This window comes from Chinchilla lanigera, unplaced genomic scaffold (assembly GCF_000276665.1).
Source record: "Chinchilla lanigera isolate Chin_1 unplaced genomic scaffold, ChiLan1.0 scaffold00018, whole genome shotgun sequence".
Classification (NCBI taxonomy): Eukaryota; Metazoa; Chordata; class Mammalia; order Rodentia; family Chinchillidae; genus Chinchilla; species Chinchilla lanigera.
In genome coordinates this window covers 5033625-5053959 of record NW_004955419.1, presented here as the reverse complement: position 1 = coordinate 5053959, position 20335 = coordinate 5033625, and the positions used below count along the sequence as shown (strand labels likewise).

General features: G+C 37.2%; 2 protein-coding genes across 6 annotated transcripts in view; both read right to left on the bottom strand.

Annotated features, from left to right (window-relative positions):
* Window positions 1–1421: 1421 nt before the first annotated feature.
* The window catches only part of Zbtb6 (zinc finger and BTB domain containing 6), a 20955-nt gene continuing 2041 nt past the window's right edge, over window positions 1422–20335 (bottom strand). The window contains exons 2-4 of one of the 3 annotated variants that reach the window (XM_005382511.2): window positions 12765–12899; window positions 6768–6939; window positions 1422–5389 (exon numbers count right to left, since the gene is read on the bottom strand). In XM_005382511.2, the coding sequence (XP_005382568.1) occupies window positions 4106–5380 (1275 nt within the window). In that variant the 5' untranslated portion in view covers window positions 5381–5389; window positions 6768–6939; window positions 12765–12899 and the 3' untranslated portion in view covers window positions 1422–4105. The other 2 variants (XM_013513148.1, XM_005382512.1) reach the window with 2 other exon arrangements.
* Zbtb26 (zinc finger and BTB domain containing 26) overlaps window positions 8977–20335 on the bottom strand; it is a 13484-nt gene continuing 2125 nt past the window's right edge. For all 3 annotated transcript variants that reach the window (XM_005382517.2, XM_005382515.2, XM_005382516.2), the window contains exon 2: window positions 8977–12697. In XM_005382517.2, coding sequence (XP_005382574.1) covers window positions 11362–12687 — 1326 coding nt within the window. In that variant the 5' untranslated portion in view covers window positions 12688–12697 and the 3' untranslated portion in view covers window positions 8977–11361. The remainder of the gene's footprint in view (window positions 12698–20335) is intronic.

Below are 20335 nucleotides of genomic sequence, written 5' to 3'. Positions count from 1 at the left end.
AGAATCTGATGGGTCTATGTTACTCTTACTTCACTCTCTTCTACACAGATGTTGGCCAGATCCCTCAGTCCTTCCACATAGATACAGAGTAACCTCCCGATTACAAAAACTCGAAACACCCCGAAATGAAAGCGTGTATTTGGCAGACACTTCCACCTACCTAATCTCTTTATTGAAAGCGCTAAGTTTCCCCAAAGCTAAGAATCAAAATTTAATCGCAAAAATTTAGCGTTGTAGCGCCAACTTTCTTGAAGAATTTTTCAAAGCAAAATGTAAATTAGAAATGAGTTTTTACAAATGAAGAAAAAGAATAGGAATTAGATAATTAACATTTACGATCTGCCATGTGCAAGGCCTATATTAGGTGTTTTAAAAGTATTTTAGTTTTACTTATATCTCACTTACTGAAATAATTCTAAAAGGCAGATACTATATACAGCTGCTGATGAGAAACTTAGGTGGAATAGTCATGACATAAATTCAATGTGAAACCATATGCACAATGAAAATATCTATAGAAGTAAATCAAATATAAATTAAAATACGGACAAGTAACATGAGCTTTATGATATAAGGAAAAGTTACTGTTTTTGAAAAAGGATTTAACTGCCCGATTAGACTTTTTCCCCCTGCAATAGCCATTTTCTTTTCTCTCTTTGAAATATATGCCAATCTAAAAGAAAATATTTCAACCATCAGTGATTCATTTCTGTATTTTCAGGTGGTAAATGATGGGTGATTTTATATATACATGTTTTCCAACTAATTGTATTTGTGTGTAGTTGTATTTATATCTCATTAGGTATATATTTTTATTCCAAAAGACAGTAATATACTTTTCAAAGGTGAACTGATCACATTTAAAGTTACAATCTCACTCTCCTGTGGCACTATCCCTGCACTGTCTCTAAATCTTTTTCCAAATCTGACATAACTTAATTTTACTTATTTGTGTCCTGTTTGTCTCCCTCCATTAGAATGTAAATTTCATGAAGACAGGGATTTATGTCTACCTAATTTCTGGTACAAACTCAGAAAGTATTCCTGAAATTAATAAATAGCCAGGAAAAATTGTGTCCTTTAAAATTCACAAATACAGGGGCTGGGGATGTGGCTCAGTGGTACAGTTTTTGCCTTGCATGCATAAGGCCCTGGGTTAGATCCCCAGCACCACATACACACACACAAAAAAATAAAATAAAAAATAAAAATTCACATAAACAGCCAGGTGTAGAGGCACACAGCTGTAATCCCAGCACTCAGGGGGCTGAGGAAGGAGGATTGCTGCAAGTTAGAGGCCAGCCTGAGCTACACAGTGAGTTCAAGGTCAGCCTGTACTACATAGCGAGACCCTGTCTCCAAAAAAAGAAAGAAGAAAGAAAGAAGGAAAAAAATTCACAAATACAGGCAAAAGACAAACATTTTGTATTCTTACCTCCAGTTTATTATTTATCTCTTATGTAAACATGTAAGATAGTTACATCCAAGGAAAAATGACAAGAATTTTCTCTTTAACTTAAACTACCTTTTTAAGATCTTTTATATATGTAAATGCAAAAAGGGGCTGAACTCAAAAGATGTTACATTTTTCTGTCTTATCTGAAACAAAAGCAACTTAAAGTAGTTTAAATGAATAATAAATTTTACATTTTACTTTGCCATACCTGCATGTTAAGATTCCATTTTTGAGAAATATTTTAGACACATCATGCAAACAGATACTTTCTTTAGAATGTCTTGAGATTATTCTGTGCTACTTACCAAGAATAAATAATATAAATAACAACTATCACTTTTACAAAATACCTTCCCCACACACAAAAATCTCAAAGTGCTCAAAAAACTTGTACAACATCTGACAAGGCACACATAAACATTGTTCCAACTAAAATTTTTATCAAGCATTCAAGATAGATACCAATTCCTAAAAAATCAGGTTTTTTTTTTTTTACTCTCTTCTCCCATACTTAGCCCTCCCCTCCAATACTTCATCCTAGGAAGCAAAAATAAGAAAAGTAGCCTAATCACAAGAAAACTATTTCTGAAAGGAAAATATTTCCACAACTATAAATGGCCACAACTATAAATGGGAAAGGAAATTAAGCTCTAAACTATTATCAAGTTAAAGAAAAACACTATTTAGAAAAATTTTGTCTTTGATGGAGTGCTCAAAGAGTAACATCAATGAAGACATAATTCTCCTCTTTTGCTTTCCCCAGGAAAAAAATTAAATATAAAATACAATTTTACTCCTGGAAAGGAGCTTAAAAATGATTGAGATTAAAATTATTATACACATAAAGTTCAAGGACCTGCCCAATATCAGTAATTAGTGACCTGGATTTATGAAGTCAGTTTTCTCATCAAATATGAGACCTGAATTTTAAAAAAATCTCTCCCAGATTTAAAATTCAATAGAGAGTATCTTTTCCACAAAAGTTGTCAAAAAAATTGTATTTAACCTTTATAACAACATGGGATTCTTCACAAAATTCTTAAAAATGATACAAAGTATATTATGTTTTAAAATTCAAAAGAGCACCAGTAGAAGTTAAATACAGTAGAATTTCTAAATAAAGAGGTAAGTAGAGAAGGAATAGGGTTTTAGCTTGAAAGCAAGATGCATCCAGTCAGACTTCTTTACTCAAAGTAGTTCATGTGTTTCAGAGGTGATTTGCCCTGGAATATATTTTGATCTTTGTTGTAACAACAACAACAACAACAATTTGTATTATATGTAGAAAAGGATATCAAGAGCTAGGTCTCAGAACACAATTTGAAATATTACTCACTAAAATAACCACAATTATAACTTTCCTTTTGGCACTTTACAGAAATACCAAATAAAATTCTAGGGATGGTTAACATTTTTTCTTAACATAATGAATGTAAACTGAATTAATGTAAATTAAGAATTATAATTAATAGTTGGTACTAGTATTTAAACTGTTCATTGGTGACAGAATATATATTGGCAAGTGAAAATAAAAAGGGAGAATGAGCTATTAGTGTGTACATGAATGACTCCAAAGGTGTTACGCTGGGTAAAAATAAGATTTCATTTATACAACTTTCAAGAAAAGGCAAAATTATAGAAATGAAGAACTATTTGTAGCTAGGAGGAAGTAACAAGGAACAGCGTGAGGGGGTTTTTAGAGGTGATGGAATTGTTCTGCATCTCGACTGCACTGATAGTGCACAAATATGTACATGTGTTAAAATTCATGGAAGTATACACCAAAAAGGTCAACTATACTACATAAATGACAAAATAAAGAGGAACTTTGGGAAAAACACAGTAAAACAAGTATCTTTGATAAAGCTGGAATTTCTAGAAAAGTAATTTTTCATAGCTTTGTGCCAACGGCATTATTTTACTGGCCACAAAATTATCAATCCAATTGTATTAAATACAATCAAGAAAGGTGGACCTAATTATTCTAAGGCATCTAAACGATCACAAATAGCAATAAAAGTATTTTAAGAAATATTAACACATTATAAGGAAATTCTGCTATCATCAAGTAAATCTGAATTGTTTTTTCACAGTTTAAAATTTAAGTACCTTAATTCTAAACTGTAAGCACCTTAGTTTAGAACCTAAGAACATGGCTAAAAGTTAAAAGAAAAAAATTGCTAATCCTATTTGTTCTTAAAGTGACCCGTAATGGATAACAGTATTTTAAAATTTATTTTTTGTCACTCTACTTCATTAAAGTTATTATGTGGTTGGATTTAACATTGAAATCAATTACCTAGAAAATACACGTTAGAATCTGCAAATACCGTTCGATTCCCAGTACCAAAAAAAAAAAAAAAAAAAAAAGAATCTGCAAATACTGTTCTCAGTCAATTAGAATTGAGGCTGTTTAAAAGAACACTCTTTCTCCAGGCATATATTCCTTTAGGATTTATACAGTATATAATTCATCCCATCGGCTTTATCAGGCCTCCTTTATCAGTTCAGACAAAGCAGTATGTGCAGGTAGATCAAAAGTAAAACCTAAATAGGGGAGAGGGTATAGTATTACAAATGCTGCATTTCTACACAAAGACTTGCCTAACAAAAAGATTCAAGGTTTACACAGCAAGTCCACAATTCCAATCATAATAGATTTTGCCTTTTCAGATCAGGCCTAGATAGTTTTTCACCACTACTTCTGCCATGAACAGAAGTTAAGTGTTTTTTGAGGGCAGATTTGTGCTTGAAATCCATATCACAACAGTGACATTTGTATGGCCGATCCCCACTATGTATGTTTAAGTGGTCCTGAAGTGTGCTTTTGGCGGTGAAGGTCTTTAAGCACACGGTACACTGAAAGGGCCGTATGCCCATGTGCCCTCGAATGTGCCGGTTAAGATTTTTCTTCTGTGTGAATGTTTTGCCACACTGTAAGCACAAGAACAGTTTATGCATCTTAAGATGGCGTAGGTAGTTTTCAACATGAAGAAACCCTCGAGGACACCTGGGGCACTGGTGCCTCATTGAATGACTCTCTTCCATATTCTGAATCTCGTTCACCGTGCCATGACTTCCATCGGTATTCTCACAAAATAAGCTCTGGCCATGATTTCCAGGAACTTCTGTCACTCTGCTTTCGACTGTAGAATTAATCAATGAATGCTGTGTTTCAGAGAGATACATGCTTGCTTTTGATGAAGTACAAGGCTGTGAAAACTGCCCATTTTCTACACCAGCCGTACTGATAGATTCTACATGGAGGATACAAATTTCATTGTCCTTAAAACCTATGTCTACTGTAGACAGCTCTGGTGACTTCATTTCCTTTCTTTCCGATGTCAAGCTCCCCACTGTGGACTGCAATGCATTGTTTTCTTCTTCTTTAACATGAAAATCTATGTTTACTGGACTATCTTCTGAAATTTCAATTATCTCACAGTCTTTCTCAGAATTCTCTTCTTCACTTTTATGATATGGATCAGAAGATTGACACAGGTCAGTGTGCTGGTTGTTATTTTTCATAGCAAGATCGATTTCCAGATACTTTGACAAAGCCTCTGTGCACTTTTCCACAATGTGAACCATCTGAAGGTAACTGGCAGCAGTCAAATATTTCAAAAGCTCTTTCCTTTTAACTTCTAGTGCTCCAGTGTAGCAAGAGAGTAACAATTTTCTTCCAACCTCTGCACTCTGCAGGATGGTGATTCTGACATGTTTTGACTGTGTGAGTAAAAACTGATCTCTCATGAAAGTAGAGCATGCAGCCAAAATCACCTTGTGCCCCTGGAACTCAGTGTCATTAATATAAATGGATACATCACAAAATAAATTCTGCTGTCTCAAGAGATTCATTTTCTGCAAGACTGCATCTCCTTGCTGTTCAAACTGGAAGTGCAGAACTTCAGATTCAGCGGCCATTGTCACAATCTAAGTGAAATAAAACACAAACACCGCTTTAAGGATAGAAAATGTTTTCCCACGTTGTGACAATACAAACAACCCTCTCACCCCTAAACTGATTTGGGAAAAAGAAGACCTAAACTATACTCTCGGTAATAAGAGTAAAGTCCTAAACCATCATATTAAAACCATAAAATCATGATGCATTTCTCTAGAAGCTCATACACAGTGTTCATATTTCTGTCACAGCATCTACTACATTTAATTGTTGGTAACAGTTTCTCTTTTTTTTTTTTCTTCCCGGTACCGGGAATTGAACTTATGACCTTGCCCTTGCCAGGCAGGCACTGTGCCGCTGAGCTAAATACCCAGCCCCTGTTGGTAATTGTTTCTATGCTTGCCTCCTTGGCTAAACTTTATGTGCCTTCTAGTCAAGAACACATAAATTTGAGTATTCAACAATAAGCACAGTAATCACCATAACACAGTAATCACGGTAATTAACATAGTATCCCAAATTAGAAACCTTTAATGTAGCGTCCTAACGTCCTACTCCCTACTACTGTTATAGGTCCTGAGTCCTCTTCAAACAGACCATTGCAATGTCTTCAACAGGTCTCCTTGACCTAACACTCTCCTGTATTCCCAACTACTTTCCTGAATTTCTTCTTCTTTTTTTTTTTTTTTTTTTTCCGGTACCAGGAATCGAACTCACGACCTCACGCTTGCCAGGCAGGCGCTGTACCACTGAGCTAAATCCCCAACCCCCTTTCCTGCATTTCAACAGAACTTGAAAGTATTTTTTCACGTCCCCCGGCCTTCTGCTTTACGTCCTCAATGGCTCGCCTCTGCCAGGCAGCCTTTTCATTCTTAAAAAGAATGTAACTTCTTTCATAGTTTGGCCAGAACCCATCTTTATAGCTTTATCTCCCTGTACTGTATTTTTCATACTCCAAGCTTAGATATTAAGTTTTCATCCTTATCCTTAAAAAACCACCCATATAATAACTTTGCACCGCTATTACATTTGGTTTCCAGCTTTCTCCCAGGAACTGATTTGGCTCCTTTAAGCCCAAACCAAGTAAGACTAATATGACTCCTCCCCTGCACAGTCGTTCCCAGGGCTCGGAGAGGGTGGCTGCTTCATCTGTGTTTCTCCACCTACCACAGGAGCCCACGCATTAGCAAGAGGAGCGCGGGGAACATCTGTTGAACTAAAACTGGATCCCAGGTGGCCTGGAAAAAATCTCTCCAGTTCGGCACTGAGTTCTTCCCAACCCGGAGCAGTGTCAGACAAGGGTCCGCGGCAGCAGATTAGCCACTCAGAGGCCACGCCCAGCTGACCGCCTCCTCCTTTTCTTCACCAGGCTTTGCTACCTGGCGAACGTCCTTCGGGTTCACTTACCGACTCACAAAATTGGGGTTGAGGCTTCCGCGGCAGCAGGGCCCAGGCCGGAAGATGGACTTAGCCTGGAGGAAACACATCCGGTATCAACCAGTTTTATTTTGTGCTAAGACCGCCTGGGCGCCCCGGAAGGACATCCTGCGCTGGTCTTTCTTTCTCATTTCCTGCGTTCCTGGAATAACAAAAAGGCGTCCGAATATGGCAAGTCCACTCTATTCGGTCCTAGTTTCAGCACGTAAGCCATTCCCTTTCCCAACACCCAAATTGGAAACTGATTTTAAAGCTGGTTATGGAGCGGACGTCAGGTTCCAAAATCCGAACTCTTGGAGGGTTCTTACAGACTAAGGGGCAGGTTTTCATTGGGACCAACTACAATTTCCAAAATGGCAAGAGAAACTACAATAGGGCTTCTACAGCCTATGGGTCCTATGTCAAACCCAGAGTGCTACGCAGAGCTACCTACCACTGAGCTACATGTCCCCTTCCCCACCCCCTTTTTTTTGGTGTCAGGAATTGAACTCAGGACCTTGCACTTACAAGCAGGCGCTGGTGCCACTGAGCTATATCCCGGGCCCTTCCTCTCCCTTCCTTGCTGTTGGGACTGGATCCAAGGCCTTGCACGTGCAAAGCACTTCTCACTTATTCAAAACTGTTCATAAATCACATCATCCCACATGCCATCCTGATATACCCTTAAATTAACTGATTTCTAGTTGGAACCTGTTATTCATTTGCTTGCTTTCAATATTTTACTCACAACCTACATTGAAATTGAGTCCCATTGAGGCTGAGGCATTTAGGGCCAACTGCTTACTGGTCTGTGCATTCCAGAAGTCTAGTACTTAGTAGGCATGAAGTATTTGTGTAATGAAGTTCTTACAAGCTATTGCTTTTGTCTCCTCAATCAGCAGATTCTCATGGAAATAACTGACTCTAGTAATAACTAATTTCTTGTTAGTCCATACTTCCTTCTGAAGGCAAAGTCATCAGGCTTTTTTTTTTGTTGTTGTTTTTTGGTACCGGAAATCGAACTCAGGACCTTGCGCTTGCCAGGCAGGCGCTTGTGCCACTGAACTATATCCCCGGCCCTTTTGAGTTTTTTTTTTTTGTTGTTGTTTTCATCAGGCTTAATTAAAATGTATTTAAAGAATAGAAGCACTCCTGGATTCAAATTCAAGCAACTGTAAAAGGGGGAAGGGTAAGAAAGTAAACCACTGACACCAGAGTTTTAATTGTCACACTTTTATTAAGGAAACTTCCCCATAATAAGTGAAGAGGTAGTTCACAGTATGTCTAACATACAACAGATTTAGAACAGCTATTCATGAGCTGAAATAAAATGTTTTGAGTTGTTTAATATTTTAGAAGCAATGACCAGTGTCTATTTATAGATCTTCCAGTAAAGGAACTAAAACAAATTAAAACTACATCTGATTTACCTCAGAGCCATTTCAGTTTGGAGTTTGTCTGTAAAGTTAAATAATAAATAACTGTGACAAAGTAAGTTTTTAAAAATCAAACTATGCTCAAAAAGTCCTCTTTTCAATTATCTGGGATCCATAAAATACAAATGACTAAAGTTTTAAAACTCTTCCTTCTAGGTTTGAAAATCATGTTCTCCTATAAAATGTACTTGACACCAGTAACTTGACTTCTTTGCAATACAATCTAAAAAACATGTATAAGTGAAAGAGAAAACACAAGTGCCACTGAAATTAGGAAACAAAATATCTCACAGAAACAGAACACTTCTCCCAGCAAGAAATGGAGGAGCTTGCAAATTACTTCAGTGGTTTTTACTTGCAAACAATGAGAACTGTAAGTTTTACTAACAGAAAATAAAAAAAATGCTGAGTGTAAGTGATCAAAGGAAAAAAGGTAATTTAATTACTCCTAGTACAAAATCTAATCGAGACCTTGACTCTGTTAAAGACCACATGAGACCATAAACTCCGTGAGGGCAGGGACCTTATCAATCTTACCTTCATATCTTTAGTATTTAGCATAGTGCCCAGCAACAGAAGTGCTTAGTAAATGTTTCTTGCGTTCAGTGGTAGAGTACATGTTTAACATGCACAGGCCCTAGGTTCAATTTACAGTATTAAAAAAAAAGTTCCAGCCAGGTATGGTGGTGCACGCCTGTAATCCTAGCACTGCGGAGGCCAAGGCAGAAGGATTGCCGTGAGTATGAGTCTAGCCTGGGTTACATGGTGAGTTCAAGGCCAGCCTGAACTACGCAGCAAGACCCTGTCAAAAATAAATGAAAACCAAAAACCAAAAAACCAGTTTCGGGAATGATCTAAATGAACCTAGAAATAGTTTCCAACCAAAGAGACCAATTTTATTCAAACCCCTGTGCTTCAGTCTTCAAGTGAGTAACAAAAACAAAACATGAATGTGAGCAAAGAAGTACTGAAATTTTTCTGCCAAGAAATGATGTTCAGAGAAAATACTGGTTGGCTTAGTAGGCTCACTGTTGCATAGAATTGGTACTCCTGGCTGGATCCTATAAAAATCACAATGCTAGGAAGTATCATTTGACAATGACTGATGCCGGCATAAGGTACCGGTAAGTTTTATCACTAACCTCTATTCTCACATTAAATATCTGAAAGGAAGAGAAGTTATACCTCAAATCACACTCACTTGGGAATATATCAAATTATAATTTTCTCTGACTATATAAATAAAGCCTAACTTTTGGATTATTTGTACATGTACTCTCTCAGCTCAAAAACAAAAGCGAAAACCTTGACAGAAATGAAACAGTTTTCCAGATAAAATGCATTTCACATTTGGATCCTTTTCACATTATTCTTGCCTTTTCCCTCCCTAACAGTCAAAAAATAAACTAAATGCTTGAGAAGAATGTAATACTCATCTAAAAAATAACCGACAGGGGCTGGGGATATAAGGCAGTGGAAGAATGTATGCCTAGCATACATGAGACCCTGGGTTCAGTAAAAATAAAATTTAAAAAATAATAATTAAATAAGTTCCTTGGTGATGTTTTGCTGGCAAGATCCAGGTTGTCTCAGAAAGCCAGCAGGGAAACACAAAAAGTGAAACATAAAACTGGAGACGTTTTTGCTAATGCACTGTTCTTCAACTTGTAGATTTTTAAGTCAAAGTGTAGTGGGAAGAAATAAAGAGACATTAGTTTATAGTTAGTCACTTATTTAGTTTAGCCAACATTGGCCAGGCCACTTCTTTGGGCTTTGGATGTCCCAATTTAAATTAAGGAGGAGGAGTAAATGTCTCTTTAAGATTCTCTAAGTACTGTACTCTAACACTCCTACTATCTAAGTCTAACCCATGGGTTAGGACCAAGTAGTACTCAAAATTTTATGTGTGAAGTGTGCTTAAGGAAAAATAGTTTTATTCTTCCCGAACTGGAAGGCCAACTTTGTATTATTATAAGTCTGTCTAAGGTGGCAAAGTGGGGTAGTGTACTTTTAAGGAAAATATTTGAATGCAAAAAAAAAAAAAAAAAAAAATCGGTTGCTCTTATGTGTCTCATTTAACTTTTTTCATCTATTTTAAGAACTTAGGTACACTTATAAAGGACAAAATTCTGATGGCTAAACTCACCTTTCTGATGGTTAAACTCTGATATGAAATTCAGAAGTTCTCAAATACTACTTTTCTGGAGAGATCATTATTTTTTAGGACTAAAAAGTATGCCAGAAGCAATCCTGATTTCAAAAGCATCAGTGTCACATTAAGCATCTGGCCTCTTTTTTATTTTTTGGTACTGGGAATCGAACTCACGACCTCGCACTTGCCAGGCAGGCACTGTGCCACTGAGCTATATTCCTGGCAAGCATCTGGCCTTTTACTGGGATGTGCTACCTGGAAACCCTCTCACTTACGTGTTGCTTTATAATTGTTCTTCTTTCCTTCATTATGCCTTCTATGGTGATCTCTATTTGTCTGTGGGTGTTTTTGAAAAGCGTATACTCTGGTCTATACAAACAATTCAGTGAGATGAAGTTGGGCCGTGGTAGTGTTGGAAAGTATACAGAGTAAACCAACATACTTCTTTAGAGCCAGCTCCAAGACAAGTACAAAGGATAGGAAGTAGATTTGTTCATTTATCAGACATGGATCAATTATCAATAGGTAACCGTAGGGTTTTATCACATATTTAGGTCAACAGCAGTATCATCTTTTATCTTAGTCTATTTTTTGCCAAAGAAAATTATTATTCACTTCTTTTAGCACAGCATCTATTAGTGGAGAGCAGGTAATGTTATTAACCGTTTGGTACTTTTAGAATGTGCTGGTGAAAGCCTAAAACAGTGTCAGTCTAAGACATAAGTCAACGTTAGGTAGATAAATGGAATTATCCCTTGGGAAAGAAAACAGACATCACAAAATAAATAACTCAAAACAGAGTTATTTATGGGAGAGGGCAAAAGGAAGGCAAAACCACTCCAAGTGGTAAGTTGCCTGGTCTATTAGTGCTTTAACTTACCCCCTACCACCTACATTGGAGGTTTTGGAGAAGTAAAACTAGTAAAATCACTCCTAAAAAAAGACTCAAGACTATTGCCACACTGACAGTCAGTTCTAGTTGTGATTAAGCCTCTACTCAATTCACACAAGTACTATCACTCCTTAAGCTGAGGACAGCTTGGGCCAGTTTACCTGCATCCAGGACCTGTGTTCCATCAGGCTGTGGCTGACACCCTTTAGAGTCTGTGACTGTTGTACATGCAAAAGAATCATAATCCACTGTGAGGTCTTGCACATTTCTCTCATTGGCATTATCAAAGCTGTTTTTGCCATGCAACTGTTTAAGGTGTTTCCTCAAAACTGGCTTATGTGCAAATACCATGTCACAATAGTTACACTTATGGGGCTTATCTCCACTGTGAAGATTAAGATGATCCTGTAAGGAACACTTCTGAGAAAAGGTTTTCCCACAGATTTTACACTGGAAAGGTTTAATTCCGGCATGCACACGCATGTGTCGATGAAGGTTGCCTTTCTGAGTAAAAGTCTTGCCGCAGAGTAGACACATAAAGAGTTTGTGCATTTTTAAATGGTTGGCGTAGTTCTCCAGGTGACGGAACACCCTGGTACACTTTGGGCACTGGTGATGCCACTGTAGGCCTTTGTCTACACCTCGAATATTAGGCCCGAAGACATCTTTTGAGGTCATGATGATGTTATCACTGCCTGCGTAAGACAGAGCATAATTGTGGAGGTGGGTTTGTTCTATTTCACTTACTCTGTTTTCCACAGTTGAATTTATCAGGGAGTGCTGGGGTTCTGATGAATGTAAAGCAGTGGGTTCAGAAGAAATAAACTGGTTCTGATCTTTTTTACTTCTAACCTCTGATACATCCCCAATAGATTCTACTTTAACAATCTGAATATCACTGTCCTCCATATCCATACTGTCTTCAGATGGATGAATACAAGGTGAGTCCTGCTTTGGGGAGCCTCTGGCATCTCCCTGCTGTTCTTTTGACTGGGGAGAAGCACTCTGCGGTTCACATCCCTCTTTACTATCCATTGGCTGCTTTGGCTTTATAAATTTCCACAGGGCCTGTGTGCATCGTTCTACAATGTGGCTCATCTGAAGAAAACTTGCAGCAGTCAAGTAATTTACCAGTTCCATCTCAGGGAATTCCAGCACACCACTATAACAGGATAAGAGCAATTGTCTCCCCACTTCAGAACTCTGTAATATGGAGATTTTCACCTCTCTGGAATCATTCAGTAAAAACTGGTCTCTTAAGAAGGGGGAACCTGCAGCAAACACAATTTTATGTCCCTGCACCTCAATATCATCTATGAGAACTGTAACATCACAAAATTTATTCTCTTCTCTTAATTTGTTCATTTTTTGTAACATTGAATCTCCATAATTTTCAAACTTGAAGTGAAGGAGATCTGATCTTTCAGACATTTTGGCAGACCTAAAGAACAGAAATGTAAAAAGGTTGAATTTAAGGAAATGCGAACAATTAAGAAATCTGGATTTACCTTCCAAAATCAAATGTGTTGTCATATCTGTTTTGTATGTATCCGAATGAAATTGTCCTTGAAAGAGGAAGTTACCACAAGACTCTCAAAGGCTGTTAAAAATTACTCCTTACCAACATCAAGTGTCAATTGCACCTAAAGAGTGGACATGTGTAAGTGTAAATAGCTGGACATTCACTCAACTTTTTAAGATACTGAGTACAAGAATATGTTGAATGAGTACAAAATAATTTTAAGTTAATCACTCACATGAGAATTCTATGTACTTTCAAAAACAAACTGAAACATCCCCCAACACAAGCAAAGATAAAGTAATTATTTTCTTCTCCATGAAACTAAACCTGCTCCTAAAACAAAATACTTTTTCCTTTTCTTTGTACTTTAAATAACCATGTTCATTCTGCAGAAATCCTCACATCTGTTCATACTGATGTGAATATATTTACCTATTTCTTTATGCAATAAAATAAAAGCCACAAACTGAAAGGACAATGTTAAATCAGTGTCATTAGCATAATTCTTTATCCTGTACACTGTAGACAAATCCAAACTCTCTTTTAAGCAACACATTTTGATATAGAAAATAAAGAATTCACTCATGGTGGTGCACAACTGTAATCCCAATGGAGAACAGCAGGAGGATTCGAAGTTTGAGCTTAGCCTGGGCAATTTAATGACTTGGTAAGACCCTATCTCAAAAAAACGAAGACTGGGGACATAGGTTAGTGTAAAGTTCATGGGTTCAATCCTCAGTAATACATATACCAAAAAACAAACAAACTAAACTTGATACAGAAAAAACAGATGAGCCACATGGTGGAATTCTGAGTAGAAGTAAGATAGATCAAATCAATCCCTACTAGGTTCTGTTCTTTCTTCTTCATCCTTATTCATCCATCATTATTAGAACTATTCGTAAATGTTTCCCTTGGCTTCTAGCTTCTATTCCTGCTAACGTAACTCACACTCTACCGTATCTTCTTTCAAAACCAGATGTACTTACATCCTATTGACTCATGGATAAAGACTAACCTCTTGAGTATAAATTTATTAAGTCTTAGTAATAATTAAGGTAAACATTGGCATAACCCATTAAACTATGGAGAAGATACCCTTGCCAAAACTGTACACAGAATTAGGGGGTTAAGTGCTAAAGCACTTGTCTAGCGTGCCTGAAGTGCTGGGCTCAGTCTTCAGCACCATTAAACAAAACTCATTCATATATAGCAAAACTCCTGTTTAAATAGCACTTTTGTTGGGGGAAAAAGACTTCACATTCAGATTTCAGTCTCCAGATTTTCTCCAGACTTGGCTTCCCATATGTCTTTTTAAAGGTGAAAGATGAATTAGCCATGCCAAACTGGTAATCCTATTATAAAGATAATAAAACGGCATTCTATTTTTTGTTTTGTTTTGTTTTTGTTATTTTGAGACAGAGTCTTCTTATGTAGCTCAGGCTCACAATCCTTCTTGAACTTGCAAATCCTCCTGCCTCAGCCTACCAAATTCTGTGATTATAGGTATACAACACCATGTCTGGCTTGGCATTCTCTTCTTACTACCAATCTTCTATGAGAGCAGCAGGTATGTCAGCTTTCTGAAAATAGTTCAACAATCTCAGTGCATTAGTAAATTCACCTTGAATTTTGTGTACTCGTCCCTCAGTTCTTTTTTTTTTTTTTTTTCCAGTACCAGGAATCGAACTCAAGATCTCACGCCTGCCTGGCAGGCGCTGTACCACTGAGCTAAATCCCCAGCCCCTTTGTCCCTTAGTTCTGAGTTAGATGAGACAACCAGCTTCTCCTGGAACCTGAAGGTCATTTTTTTTCAAATCTTAACTTCTATAACACTGACTTACAGAGGCTTCCAGAATATTAGCTCTTGATGAGAGAATCCAGACTTTGTTTACTCCTCAATGCCTATTACATAATGTCATTCTATTGAATCCAGGCCTTATCACACTTGTTTCCTTAGTCTAGAACACTACCGTCTAGCCAATACTGATTCTTTTATTTCCTCTTTTTTTTTTTTTTTTTTTTTTTCTTTTTTTCTGGTTCCGGGAACCAAACTCACGACCTTGCGCTTGCCAGGCAGGCGCTTTGCCGCTGAGCTAAATCCCCAGCCCTTTTATTTCCTCTTTTTTTTTTTTTTTTGGTTTTTCTCCGGTACCAGGAACCGAACTCACGACCTTGCGCTTGCCAAGCAGGTGCTTTGCCGCTGAGCTAAATCCCCAGCCCCTTTTTATTTCCTCTTGAGAGGCCCTTCCCTGACCCACTAGAGTAGAAGAGTTCTCTAAGGCCCGTGGCGTAGTACCTCTATTATAATACTCAAAACATTTAATACTTTCTTCTCTCCAGACTCTGTTTCATAACATTAGAGCAAATGAACGTATCATATTGAACATCTCCATCCTGTTTATTAGGGCTAATGCTAGGAACCTGCATCTTCTAGGCCAAAATTCTTTTCTTTTTGCTTCAAATTCTACTTAATGCAGCCACACTGATGTTCATTACTGACCAAACTCTCTTCTACTGCCTGGCAAGCGCAAGGTCATGAGTTCGGTTCCCGGTACCAGAGAAAAACCAACAAAAAAAAAAAAACTCTCTTCTACACAAACTGCTAAGTGTTGCCATCACCTGACCTGTACAAAACACAGATGTATTCGGTTTGCAGTTGTTGAGCATATAGGATTAGTTTGACAGTAGTAAGAAAGAAGAATTGTTAAGAAGACTAGCACAATCACTGCAGACACATTATAGGTCTAAGGCCACAGGGAGAAGGAAAGAATGAAAATGGGAGTAAGAAGCAAGAAAAGATTTAAAAAGCTATTTATAAGAACTGGGCAACTGATAGATACAGAATGAAAAAAATGAATGGGTCAGGATTCTAAACTAGGGAATTCAGCTGAATGTAGATGAGAGAACTATTATGGCGCAGGTATATTAACAATAAACACAAAGTAGACGCTTTTCCCTACATGACATTCTGAATGTATGGAAAATATTTAAAAGTGCACTAAAGAAGAATGTAGAAAAGAAAACATAGTTTCAGAAAAAAGTATGAAATGTAAAGAAAAAATCTAGAAAATACAGAGAGTTGTCAGTAATTTAAAGCTGCAAAACTATATTATTACTGGTCAATTTTAGAAATTGTAGCAGGTTATTCACTCTAGAAATAGAACAATAAACATTCCAATTTATAATCAGAAGTTTAAAAAATGACTGTTGTTTCAACTGGCCAAACAAAAGTGGGATTTTCTTGTTAAGAGTTCTACTGGGGCCAGGCATGTGCCAGCAAACCTATAATCCCAGCACTCAGGAGGCTGAGGCAGGAAGGTGGCTGCAAGTTCAGGGCCACTCTAGGCTATATAGTGAGTTCAAGGCCAGTGTGAACTACATAGCAAGATCCTGTCTCAAAAAAAAAAAAAAAAAAAGTCTGTTGGTTTTAAATGCATTATAGCTAACCATGATACGCTCAGGTTGGTATTTTCCTAGTTGCAATTATATACAAACACTGTTTCTACCTATAGTATGACAGTACTCACTATGCTTTATGTAACTATTATGAGGGGTTGTTGTTCCTTGTTTTACTAAAAATGTGCTAGAACATGGTTTCATTTGCTTTCTATTCATTGGTTCTCAAAAATACTTACCAATGAGAGCAGCCAAACGGGTATCTCGGGAAAGTGCTTACTTTGCTGAAGTCAAAGAATATGAGAATAATTTGTTTATGTTAGGAAGGTTTTTCCTAATATGTGTCAATTTACTCTATTGTCTCCTTCTGATAAACTCCTATTTCCAGGCCAGTTTATCCCTTCTTTCCTGTCCAATAGATTGTTAGTTATTTGAGGGCAAGGACAAACTGTTTGGTTCACTCTATACAGCTCCTTATACAAAACCCAGCCATATAAAGAATTTTTAATGTTTCCTACAAACTTACTATCGAGTTATGATATGCATGTCCTTCAACATTAGGATATTTGAGTGCCCTGGGAAAAACCTATTTCTAGGGTTTGCTTCCAATACAGTTGGGATCATATAAAATCAAATTTTAAGGGGGCTGGGGATTTAGCTCAGCGGCAAAAGTGCCTGCCTGGCAAGCGCAAGGTCGTGAGTTCGGTTCCCGGTACTGGGGAAAACCAAAAAAAAAAAAAAAAAAATCAAATTTTAAGCACTTTTTAAAAAGAATATTAAAAATAAACAATATGGGGCTGGTCTGCAGTTCAGAGGCCGAGCACATGTTTAGCACATACAAGACTTCCTGGTTAATACCCAGCATCATACACAGAAATAGGTAATATAAAAATAACTATGCTTGTAATGAACTTGGTTTTTTTCTTTAAGAAGAAAAATGATAACATCTTTTTTGAGCCTTTGGTATATTCTAAGTGCAGCTCTATATGCTTTAATTAAATTGACCCATTTAAACTTGAAAGTCTTCATAGGTAGGTATTGTTCCTAATAACATGCTGACAATAATAGCGTTGACAGTGGTGTTAGACATGGAACTCGTGCCCAAGCTGCACAGTGCCAGAGATCTATGTATGACACAACTAGGCTAGTTTTGTTTTTGTTTTTGTGATATAGGGGCTCAAGCTCAGGATCTCATATGTGTTAGCCAAGTGCTCTACTATTGAGCCATACTTCTCAGCCCTTTAAAAAAAAAAAACCTGTTTTTTTAAATTTTAGATAGGTCTTGTTAAGTTACCCAGTCTGGCCTTGAACTTGGAATCCTCCTCTTCAGCATCCTGAGTAGCTGTGATTACAGGTGTGCTCCACCATGCCCACCACAGTTTTATCTTAGGATGATATTTTTAACAGGGCAGCTGTGCATATTATCTTCTTTATATTGAGCATCACAAATGTAGGCCACAAAATCTGTTGAGCAGTATACTTATGATTTGTACACGACTGTCTTTAATTATACAAAACGTTTATGTTTAAAACATAAAAGAACTACTTAAGACCAACTTAAAGCCAAATTTTTATCAAGTATAGAGGACTTAAATGGTAAGCCACATTATATATTAATCATATTTCTATTTGTACTTTTTATGCCCTTATCTTTCCTTTCTTATCTGTTAGTTTTCTATCCTTTATGTATTTACTCATGTAGAAACTTAATACCATTTGCAAATAAAACAGGATAAACATGAATGTATCTGAATTCAGAATTCCTAAGTGTAGATAACTTCAATAATTATTAATATTCATAAACATCACATAAACATCATGTAATTCTAATTTATAGCACCGTTCCTGTAACTGAAAGTAAAGAATTTATACAGTCGTGGTCACCGCATTCTGTCAGTTTTTCCTCAGAGGGATTCCCAACAATTCTCCATTCTTACCATCATTGCCGGGGTTTAGGTCCTTATCATCTACTGCCTAGGTCAGCGATGGTGAACCTTTTAGAGCTTTCAATGATATAAACAGCCCACTGTGGCATGGGTTCCACAGATTCGCCACCACTGGCCTAGGTTATAGAAATTAAATCTAAGTACTGCTAATGACCAATTCTCAAACATCAATAGGAATATTCTCATTTAAGATCACTTTCTGTTTATATTGTGTCCACAAGTCTCCCATGACTGTATAACAGTAAACTACTACTGAGGAGCTAAATTCCCAGTTGTAGTTCATTCTTCTTAAATTTTTAAAAAGAACTGAACAAGTTACTTAACAACTGACCTTAGTTTTTTTTTTTATCATTGCTTTGCTGGTCTATTCCTTGTGGCTTCACTAACTTGTGTCAGAGTAAGCAAATCTGGGACTGGGAATGTAGCTCAGTGGTACAGCACTTGCCTCATATGCATGAGGTCCTGGGTTCAATCCTCAATCCCTACCCTCCAAAATAGCAAGTAAATTCTTCAAAGCTCTATCTTAGATTTTTTACTGGTTTCTGTACTGTTTCTCAATGCTTTATTACCTTCTCTATGATAAGACTCCTTAAATGTCCTGTTCTCATTAATGTCCATTTAAACCACTCAAAATAACTACTCTAGGCTACTGTGTCACTTGCCATGCATGATGCCCACACTTCTCACACTATGTCAAACTCAGTAAGTCAGAAATAAAAAGGAGGCTTGGAGAACTCTGGAGGCAAGGAAACCTTTTAATGTTCTTTTACTGTAACAAATCAAGACAGAAATGATGTAAGTCTGAATACAAATAATGATTATATGGATGAAGAGAAGAAACATTTGAGACTTATTTCAAATAAAGAACTGATGATCTTGGTAACTAAATGGGGGGAACAAGAAAGGAAGGCCCAAGACAACCCCAAGATACTAGGTTTGAGTGACTGGATACCTTTGACAATGTCATTCAATATACTATAGAACACTGGAAGTAGGGCTCATGAATCTGCCAATAAAAATGTTTAGTTAGAAAAGTCTACATGAGATCAAGATGAATATCAAGATGATATCAAGAATGAAGTGATCCATTGGACTCTACCAGCTGTCTGGATTTGGGACTGAAGCTGCAGGGGAACCTGATAATTGGTAGGTGACAAGGGAAAGCATGAGAGTGGAAGAAACAAACCTAAACTGGCATAGAGTGGGAAAAGCTCTAAGACAGGAAAAAATAAAAAACAACACAAGCACAAACTCATTTCTTACCATTTTCTTAACCTGGGTCTCTTTCTGAAGCTTTTCCATTTTTTTTTTCAATCAGTAAGCCCATTTTTGTTTATAATTTTCCTATTCCTTTGACTCCTATATTCTTATTGCATGCAGAATAGGAAAAATATGGTCTCTGGAGCCATATTTCCTAGGACTAAAACCCTGCTCAACCACTTACTAGGTTAAACCATCCTGCCCCAGTTTTCCCATCTACCAAAAGCAAATTATTTCATAGTTGTTATGGGAAATTCAATCAGTTAATGTTTAAAGAGTGTAGAAGAGTGGACTGGTTTGTGCTTTATAATACTTTCAATTTTCTTTGTGAAATTCTTCACATACATCCATTCTCATTCCGTTTTGAAGTCAAAACAATTGAGACCTCTAATATTTCATATATCACTACTTCATCATTCAATTAAAACTGGTTTTTAAAAAGTCACTAATTGGGGGCTGGGGATTTAGCTCAGCGGCACAGAGCCTGCCCGGCAAGTGCAAGGTCGTGAGTTTGATCCCTGGTACTGGGAAAAAAAAATAAAATTAAAAATAAAAAAATTTTTAAAAAAAGGTTTAAAACTAATGAAACCAGGCAAGGTGGTACATACTTGTAATACCAGTACCTGAGAGGCTGAGGCAGGAATGCCATGAGTTTGAGGCCAGCCTGGGCTACATAGTAAGTTCAAGACCAACCTGAATTACAAAGTGAGACCCTGTCTGTCTGTCTCTTTCTCTCGCTGTCTCTGTCTCCCTCTCATACACACACACACACAAATCACTAATGATCTCTCTTTTTTGGGGGGTGGGTATTCAGACAGGCTCTATGTAGTCCAGGCTGGCCTTGCACACAGTATGCAGCCTAAGCTAGTTTTAAACTTGAGGTGAACCTCCTGCCTCAGTTTCCCAAGTGCTGGAATTACAGGTGTGCACCACCATGCCTGACTGGTGATTT